Source organism: Columba livia, chromosome 13 (assembly GCF_036013475.1).
Source record: "Columba livia isolate bColLiv1 breed racing homer chromosome 13, bColLiv1.pat.W.v2, whole genome shotgun sequence".
NCBI lineage: Eukaryota > Metazoa > Chordata > Aves > Columbiformes > Columbidae > Columba > Columba livia.
This window is the reverse complement of record NC_088614.1, coordinates 13,134,925-13,144,183: the sequence shown is the minus strand read 5'-3', so window position 1 is coordinate 13,144,183 and position 9,259 is coordinate 13,134,925. Positions and strand designations below refer to the sequence as shown.

General features: G+C 52.9%; 1 protein-coding gene across 2 annotated transcripts; it reads right to left on the bottom strand.

Moving 5' to 3' along the window:
* Positions 1-542: 542 nt before the first annotated feature.
* On the bottom strand, positions 543-7,665 carry CFAP263 (cilia and flagella associated protein 263). Of its 2 annotated transcripts, none has more exons than XM_065029246.1 (9): positions 7,561-7,665; positions 6,969-7,095; positions 5,445-5,606; positions 4,283-4,438; positions 3,760-3,840; positions 3,120-3,275; positions 2,332-2,439; positions 1,636-1,791; positions 543-746 (listed from the first exon to the last, which is right to left on the bottom strand). In XM_065029246.1, the coding sequence occupies exons 1-9, from the start codon at positions 7,623-7,625 to the stop codon at positions 684-686; spliced, it is 1,074 nt and encodes a 357-aa protein (XP_064885318.1). In that variant the 5' UTR covers positions 7,626-7,665; the 3' UTR covers positions 543-683. The 2 variants fall into 2 exon arrangements, with proteins under 2 accessions (XP_064885318.1, XP_064885319.1); XM_065029247.1 differs by having other exon boundaries at positions 2,332-2,436.
* Positions 7,666-9,259: the final 1,594 nt, after the last annotated feature.

The following is a 9,259-nucleotide window of genomic DNA, read 5'->3' as shown; positions in this document are numbered from 1 at the left end:
ACTGAACTCATCTGAGGCTGGCCCATCTGAGATGATTTATAATTCCTGCAGTGGGAAAATGCTTCTGATCTTCAAGGGACACTTAGACTTGTCCCAGGTGCTTGGGAAAGGAGTAGCTGCTCCATTCTTGCTGTTCTGTTTCTTTAGGTAAATGATGTACCCCTTTGTGATCAGAAAGCCTGCTTGGTTCGTGCATGCCATGTTGAAATTATTTGCCCTATATGCTCACACTGCTCTGGTCTCTTCTGTTGTCTGTGCACACTTGGAGATGTTGAACTCCCACATCTCCCAGGGAACCCCCTCTGGTCCCTCCTGCACTAAGTGATCACAAGGGCTTGCCCAGAGAGAAAGGACAGTTCCTGTGAACATGTCAGATTTGATCACCAGAGAATAACTGCCTGTGGTGATGGAGGGAGGGGGAGCACCCGGAGCAGAGCTGGCTGACCCAGCAGGGCCTGGGGACGGGCCAGGCAGCAGAGCTTGATGGAAGTCAGCACATGCTGGGGCAGACCAAAGAGATGGCCTCGCAACAAAGCCGTGAGTTTTTTTATCATTTCAGCAGAATTCGTTTAATCTCCCTGCAGTTTGCAGGGTGCTGCATTTTCCCACTTGACAGAAAAACTTCCTCACAGGGCTGGCTCCTTCTGCAGCTTCCACTGCCTCCCTTGCAGCATCAGACAAGCCTAGCACTGGTTACCAGACATCTTGACTTGGTTCCATGCTCTGCGGTACCTTTGCAAGGACATCTGCAAGAGGAGAAAGAAGAAGGCCTTAATATGTCCAGACAGCAGTGACATGTTGTAGAGAAAGCTGCAAGGCTGGAATCTATAATAGCCTGGCCCGAGCTGCTGTATTGCTTCTCCCTTCATGCCCCCCTGCTCCCACCTGAGGTCGGTGCTCACTGTGGCATGCTGAGGAGAGCTCCTGCAGCTTTGGTTTATCCCCTGAATGCCACAGGAAGCCTGGAGACCCCACACAACAGCACTGTATAGAAACACAGCCCTTTGCATGGCAGCATAGGTGTTGGACATGCTCTGCCACAAAGGGGCCAGCAAGAAAGCAGTTTTGTCTCCCAGCAGCTGGTGAGAAGGGATCTGCTTGTGCAAAGACAGGCCTGCAGGCAGGCTGCCCACCAGCTCTGGGGTAGCCACAGTCAGACTCCTGTTTCTGAACTTACAGCACTGATGCTGATGTGTCAAGCACGAATCCACACAGTTCTGGCCTCTGGGAAAGGTTGGACCACATAATAAGCCCCATTCATTGTAGACTAGTGTGCTGGGGGGCTAAATGCTGCACAGTCACAAGCTCAGAGCTTTCCCAATCCCAGCCACAGCTAAGCACATCTCTGCTCGAGGATGAGCAGGGTGTCAAAGTACAGGAGCACACTATCTGTCCTATCCACACCAGGCACTTCTCTCCCCACACTGCTGTCCACACAGACATCCTGCACAGGGCAAGGTGCAGACACATCCTGCTACCTCCACTGCCCCGGTGCCACGGCAGAACTCTGGCACGGCTTCCCAGCAGGTCAGGAGCGAACACCACGGTTCCCAGGGTGGCACAGACAAGGCTCCACCAGGACCCAGCACCCAGCTGGCACAGATTCGGGCCCCCGCACACCCAGCCTGGTCTCACCTCAGCAACCGCCACCTTCCTCTGCCAAGTCTTGATGCTCTTTTCAAGGTCAGTAACAGACATATTCTTCTGCACATAACTCATCACAGAGGGGACATCGTAGTCCAAGAGCTGCTTTTGCAGCTGCCGATTCACGCTCTCAGCTTCAGCTCGTTGCTGCCAAAGGAACAGGGACAGAAAGGAAGGAGATCACAGGGAAATATCCCTCTGTCGGCTGGTGGCCAGTCCTCCAGGGAAGCTGGCAGGCAGAATAAACTAAACCTCTGGCAGTGCAGGGGAGCAGGGGAATGCATCCACCTGCAGCAGGTGCCTCCATCCCTGCCAGGCAGCACTGCAAGGGAGCCCCTTGAACCCACTTCCCAAAGTTGTGGTATCCCCGCCAGTCTATGTGTCCCCAGACTGGCATGACAGCAGTGTCACTTCTCCTTTGGGAGCACACTGCTGATGAAAAGTTGAAGGAAACACAATTTCAAGAAGCCAGTGGAAGGTCCCTGTGGAGCTAGGGCCAAAATCCACAACATGGCCTGTTCTGCAAACCTGCTGTGCTCACTGGCACCTGCAGGAGCCCCAGGACTTGTTCAGACCCAGAAAAGCACACAGCTCATTCCTGGGCCTCAAAAGGGCATCAGTAGCCAACATATCACAAAAAGTGCCTCAAAACAGTACTCCCCAATGAAGTCTCAGAGCTTCTCTTACCTCCTCCACCAGAGCAGCTTCTCTTTCAAGTTTCCCCAGAAGCACCTTCCTCTGGGAGATGTCTTTCTTCAGAGATGTGGATGTTGCCATGGCATCCTGCAGCTTCTTCTGGAACAGGAGAGCAGGACAGCATCAGCTAGCGCAGTGGCAGCTCCCAGCCACTTGCAAAGCCACCCCTCTTCTCCTCCAGCCCAGTCTCAGCTGGCAGTGAGGGAGCTCTGCTTCCAAGGGAGCTTTGTGTCACCACTTGTCCCCTGCAGAAGGCAGCATCATGTCCTGGTCATGCAGCTACTGCTTCATTATGTCCTCTGTGTCACAGCACAGCCCACAGCGCAGCAGCTGGGGTTTAGGACTGACCCAGGCAGAATGGCTAATTGGAGAGAAGTAAATAAATACACCCAGCTGAGAAGCACTTTTCACTGATAAGGGCAGAGACTCAGTGATGGCTGCAGCTTGTGACATCTTTTCAAATGTCACAGGTTATGTAAAAAAATTATTTTCCTGTGCAAGTCAGCAACAAAGCTCTTTCCTACAGGAATTTTTTCCTGGGGTGTAAAATAACCATGCTGCAAACCATGAACGCCATTGTCAGGCTGCAGTCAAACACAAGTGAGGGCATCGCTCCCCTTGGTGTGTTGGGCAAAACACCCAACCAAACTGCTAAGTCAGTGGGAAGGCAGAGAGGTGTTTGTTTTCCTCTGAATGAGAAAGGGAAGGATGCAAGAGCTCATGTGTGACCCTCAGAAACAGAAGAAAGTCAAAACGGAGGTGCTGGGACATTCACTTACTTTACAGGAGTTGAGGACTTGGACAGTCTTTGCTGCAGTCAGTTTTAGTTGCAGCAGATCCTCATTCTTCTCCTCAATCTTCTCGTGATACTGGGCACTTCTAACCTGCAACTGCTGCATATGCACCTCACGGAGTGTATCTCCCATCTGCTGCTTCTGCAAACCCCAAGGAAGCAGAGCTGTAGGTTCCTGACCTGTGTCCTGGGTGAGAGGGCTTTGTTCTGTGGGGAAAGCAGACCTGAAGAACAAGGTCTTCAGCCTGACTGCAAACCTGGCTTTTGGGGAGAAATGCCTGGGCTCTGTGTCCTCGCTTGGAGGTTCCAGGCAGGGCAGTGCAGTTCCCAGGGAACTGCTCTGATCCACCATACATCTTTTCCAGGGCACGAAGGGCACAAAGACGTCTGCCAGCTTGCACTCTGTGAGACTTCTGGTCTCATCCCATGCATGCAGACATGTGCCAGGGCTGAACCTGGGAAGATGACAGTGCCCTTTGATAAAGGCAGCAAGGCCAGGAGCACAGGAGGAGGAAGAGGACCATGCAACTCTACACAGAGCAGGCCTTGCATCTGCACCGGGCTGTACTCCTTCCATTGTGCAAGGGGCCATCTAGTCAGTGCTTCTCTTCAATTCCCACACGCACCTGCCTGAGCTGCTGCTGCAGCTTCTTCTTGAAACCCTTGAGCAAATAATTTTTTAAGTGAAACTTCTCTCTCAGCAGATCCTGAGGAAAAAAAGCAGGTTATAGTGGAACAGCAGAGCCTGGGAGGAGAAAGAACACCCAGACCCCACTCCTTACAATGCAGTTCCCATTCTTCTCATCCACACTTCATCACACTTCTAAGCTGGCTTAGAAAGGAGCCCAGAGAGAAATGCTGCCCAGTGTCACCCTGCCCCAAATGTGAGGGCATGGCCATGCACTTTCCCAGGTGCCACTAAGAGCCCTGCATTGTCTGTGCTCACAGCTGTGCTGCAGCTCAGCAGGCTGGTGAGCACCTCAGCTAGTCACCAACTGACAAGTGTGACAAGGGCTGTCCAAACAGACTTGCTAGGACAGTCTGAAAACATGACGGAGGCCACACCGGAGTATGGGAACCAGGATTTTCCCTAACCAACGTACTTGTCAGACAACAGACCAGCTTCTAAATTTGCTGTGATGCACTGACCCTCTGCCGATTCTTCTCCCCCATGTATCTCAGCAGCTTCTCGGTATCTAGGACATGCCCTTTCTTGCCGGAGGTGGTGCCAAAGATGTCTTTCTCGAAGTCAATGATGGCTTGCTTAACATCAGTATGCCAAACATCTGCTTCTTCAATGACTGCCTGTAAAAGTAAAGTCGCATAACAGTCAAGAAGTGCTAACTTCCCTTATTCAAGCAGCTTTGGGTATAGAGAGCGCAGGTAAGGACCAGGTATGCTCTCTGCTCACATTACTAGCATTTCTCCTGTGGGAGCACTGAGTTTCATTCTGTGCAGCCCAGGGCACGTGGTGCAGGCTCATGCAGTGCTGCTACTTCACTGAATCAAAAAAGAACAAGAAAAAAAATGTCTCACACGCCCGAGTTTCAACATCTGTCACTCCAGCCTGACCTACAAACATTGCCAGTCTGACTAAGCCAACACAAGACAAATTACCATCCTTTGTTTACTGCATATGCCCTGTGGCCACATGAGAGGGACAGGTTGCCTGCTCAGGGCCACTGCAGGCAGCATCACTGCTCTGAACTGAATGCAGCAGTCCCCCCTTCCCCAAAAGCTCCCGAGCAGCTTGGCTGGGAGGAGGTCTTGGCAGTCAGCACAAGGAAGGCAGAGATGGTGACGCAGCCACAAGGAGCCTGTGGCAGGAACGCAGTTGTGAAGACTTGGAGCATGCTCTGAAGAAATCACAGAGACAGCAGAAAGGCAGACCCTGGAGATGACTGCATGGGGCCCAGACAAATCGAGAAGCTTCTGGGAGAATCTGACAAAAAGGAGATTTTTCTTTCAAGTGTTGACTTCTGCATCTCACATGGCAGATCTGAGATTCTCTGCCTAAAAATATTCCCCTCGTCTCTAATATTATTAGTTCTTGCCATAATGAGATCCATCTTTAGAGACCGGGCACCTTTGATCTCTGTTGGAAAATTTGGCTTCCAGAAAGGTGTGAAGTGAGAATACAGTTCTGGCTCCCACTCTCAACTCAGGACCACTGACAGCAATGCTCTGCTATGAACAGCCCTCACCAAGCAAGTCTGTTTTGCTGCCTGAGGGATGGCGTGTTGAAAGACGTGTGAAAAGTAACAAGACTGTTTGACACCTTGGTGATTGTAGGGGTCCTGGAGAACCATACCTCAAGGTTCTTCAGGGTCTGCTCCGTGTCCTCTTTCATCCTCTGGATCTCGTCCTTCACGTCAGCCAGCTCCCGCTCAGCCAGCTCACATTTCTGCTCCACTGTCAGGCTTACAACAGAGTCTGATGCACTATACAACCTGGATTTGTGCCTGCCACGTGTCTGCAACAATCAAGGAACAGTGCAGATGCCATTAGAAAGCCAGCACTGGCCAATTGTTGCTGCATTTTCCTATATTCAGACAGAAAATAATCTCAATGGTCCCATTAGAGGGATTCCAGCTTACAGCAAGGACAAGGAGGCCTCTCCAAAGCAGAGGTAACTCAGGGCCACACCTGGGCTGACCCCATCTGTCCTCACACCCACCCACAAAACCCTTCTACATGAGCACTTTCTGCTCCATTCAACAGGCAAATTCAGAGATAGAGGTTAAAGCCAATGTGACAGCTTCATCCGGGCAGGTAAAACACCTCTTTTTAGGGCAGACACTAATTGTTGTTTAGGACCGACGGGGTCTCCTACCACTGCCTGGGTCAGATGCCATGAGGAGCTGAGCTTGCTGCAGAATGGGCAGGCTGGAGTATGTTCTCAGAAGAGCTGACACCATTCGGGAGCAGTTCCCAGTGCCGTGGAGACATAGTGAGGCAGGCACTGCTCTGCACAGGGCAAGTGCCCACCTGGACAAGGGCAAAGTTTCTAAGGGCTCAGTCTGGGACTAACCAGAAAGTGGCTACTTCGGACTCAGGCAGATGCCAAAACCCAGTGCAGGACACTGGCTGAAAGGAGTTCTATCACAAAGGATCTACAGCTTCTGTTCATTGTGTCTCTGGTGAAAAGTGACTTTAGGGCCAGCAGGTAAAAATCTGCACAAAAAGCTTGTTCATAGCTCAAGTAAGAAGGAAAAGAGCATCACACTAAGCGGAGGTGCCCAAATGTGGATGCACACAGGTCTGAGCCCATGTGAACTTCCCCAGGAGGCAGGAGAGGAGCAGAGCATCCTGCCACAGACTTGGCACAGCCTTGGGCAAGTCTTCTGCTTTCTTGGTACCAGCCTCTCTATTTAATTCTACTTCAAATTATTCTGTGGGGGGGTTTACTCATTTCAGATCTGCCTGGCACTTGCCATTTAGGAGAACACAGTGCTGTCACACATGGAAGAGACAGCATCAGCTCAAGGAGGAGAAATGAGAAGGCAGCCTGGATTTTATGCTGCATGCAAGAACAGCAAGGCAGTCCAAACTCTTACACCTACAAGACCAGCAGCACCTTTTTGCAAGCAGATGTTTAGGTTAAGGGCTCACCACTGCAAAGCCCAAGTGCAGAGGGCTGTTGGGGGCTTTGTTAATCAAATTTCAAACCGAGGAGCTTGCCTGCTGACCTCCCAGCAGATGAGTGCTGAGATCAGGAGGTCAGAGAGGCTGCAGAGGAAGGAAGAGTTATGACTCTGTGCAGTAAGGTGGCAGCCAGACCCAAAGAAACAGTACCCGTGACCATGCAGTTGGTGCCCTGGCTCTGGAGCAGTACCTGCGAAAGCTCTGCTGGGGCACTCTGTGCCTCAGGCAGCTGCCGGAGTGACAGGTCGCCCGGATCCATTTTACGGTGCCATTTCTCAAACATTTCCACCTCTATTTGGAGCAGGTCATTGGTGTGGCTGCGAGGGAGAAGGGTTGGGCTGAGCCCTTGGCTGAGCTAAGCACCGTGTTGGGGAGCAGCTGAGCCAAAACACGGGACCGCAGGGCATAGCAGGCAACCAGAAAGGGATGGGAGGGTCTGAGGTCACCCCAGCTAGGACACAGGACCACAGCCAGACCCGGTCCTTCCCGGACCCAGAGCAGCTGCCTGAGCCTGGGCCAGCGAGTCCTCCCAGGGTCTGGGGCAGGAGAGTGGGCAGCTGGTTCCAGACCCTGACCGCAGCGGGGCAGCACCCACATCCCACCCGGACCACCACCTGGGGATGGTGCCCAGAGCGGGGGCAGCCGGAAGACCCAGGCCCGCCCAGCCCTGCCTGACCCAGCCGGTTAAGGGCCGGCGGCGCTCCCAGCCCCGGCCCGGCCTCTGCAGCTCCCAGCAGGGCCCCGCGGCCCGAGGACCCCCAGCCCGGCCCGGCTGCCGGTACCGGGCCTCCTGCAGCTGCGCCCGGAGCTGCGGCAGCGGCAGCGACACCAGCGCCCGCTCCGCCATGGCCGTCTCCTGGCAACGGCGGCGCGGGCAGGGACGCGGGGGGAGGCGTGGGGGGACATGGGAACACAGCGGGGATACAGGGGCACAGGGACAGGGGGCATGGGGACACGGGTGAACATGGGACACAGCATGGGACATGGGACACAGGACAGCAGGGGACATGAGGACAGGGGGAATGGGGGGCAGGGGGCACGGAATATGTGGCCGCACAGGGACACAGAAGCAGGGGACATGGGGAGACACACAGGCACAGCGATACACGGACATGTACAAGCAAACATGGGGGTCTCATGTCCACATGCATGCACATGCACACACATCTGAATACACATGCACACACACAGACACAATGTCACACACATGCACATGCAGTGCAAACGCATCTGTGGGGGCTGGCTGGAGTGACACGGGGGGAGGGATGCTGAAGGGGCAGCCCCCCAGGGGTCTCCAGGGGTGCCCATCGCTTCCAGAAGCTCCTGGGAAGCCTGCCGTTGGGCTCCTCCTTGCCAGACACACCAGACAGGGTCTGGCCCATCAGCTGGGTGGCAAAGTCTCTGGAGGGGCGCAGGCAAATACTGGGTCCCAGCTCACATTTAGGGTGCACCTGCACCATGGTGAGGGTTTCTTTGCATGTGAGGCTGCAGTCTGCTTCTTAGAGGCTCTGCTTTATCATGGACTGGCTGTAAAAACGAGGGAGCGGTAGCACCAGTCCGGAAGGCACCTGCCCTCATGGGCATGCCTGGTTTTAGGAGCTTTGTGAGAGTGTGGAGCATCATTGGGGATTGGACTAGATGATCTTTTGAGGTCCCTTCCAATCCCAAACATACTGTGATACTGTGATACTGTGATCATTTCTAAGTGTCCCTGTTGCTGGATCCAGAGCATGGCACAGCCATGTGCTCTGACTTCCCTGTGCTGGATGCTCAGGACCAACGGCAGCAGGTGGCAGGTCTGTTTAAATGTGCATCTCAGCCCCAAAAGTTCATGATGTGGCTGGTGATGCATGTCCATGGCTTTTCTGGGATGAGGGATGCAAATCAACCTAATTATACAAACAAGAGAAAAATCAATGCCCTGGCAATGCTGGCCCTATTTCTGGCTGGAACATGTCAAAACTTGTCTTCAAAACACATCTTGAATTATAACTGCATCCAATTCATGGGAGGAACCATGCTTCCCAGCCTCATCAAGTGCAGGGATGAACACCCCTCATTGCAGGACCTTCATCACATGCAGAATCCAATGCCAACAATCAAGCATTTTGAGATAAGAAGGACAGGACAGCACGTGTGTGACACAACTTGGAGGTGCTCTTCGCATTCAGGGTTGTACAGGGATCCCATTAAAAGCTTAACATGGGTTCATGAATTAAAAGTTGTATTAAAAGCAGTGTTTGAGTGAGCTGACTGATTAAGATTGCAGGGGTAATTGTAACACCAGACTCTCATTCTCTGCTCTGCCCCATGTTTTGTGATGCTCCAATCTGAGACAGTATTTCATTGTTCAGTAGGATGGGGAGAGGCTGCTCAGTGGCCCACGGGAGCAGGAATGGCATCTCTGGAGGGTCCAGCAGTGTTGTGCCAGAGGTTTTGCAGCTGCAGGAATGTGAAGTGCAGATTTTAAGAAGTTTATAG

Bases quoted from the DNA above. Each gene is read 5' to 3' on its own strand.
- CFAP263 (XM_065029246.1), bottom strand. From the start codon at position 7,625: ATGGCGGAGCGGGCGCTGGTGTCGCTGCCGCTGCCGCAGCTCCGGGCG. The intron at 3,276-3,759 runs GTGCGTGTGGGA...TGGGGTTTGCAG, and splicing joins TGCAGCAGCAGCTCAGGCAG to AAGCAGCAGATGGGAGATAC. The intron at 2,440-3,119 runs GTAAGTGAATGT...CTCCTGTTCCAG, and splicing joins AAGTCCTCAACTCCTGTAAA to AAGAAGCTGCAGGATGCCAT.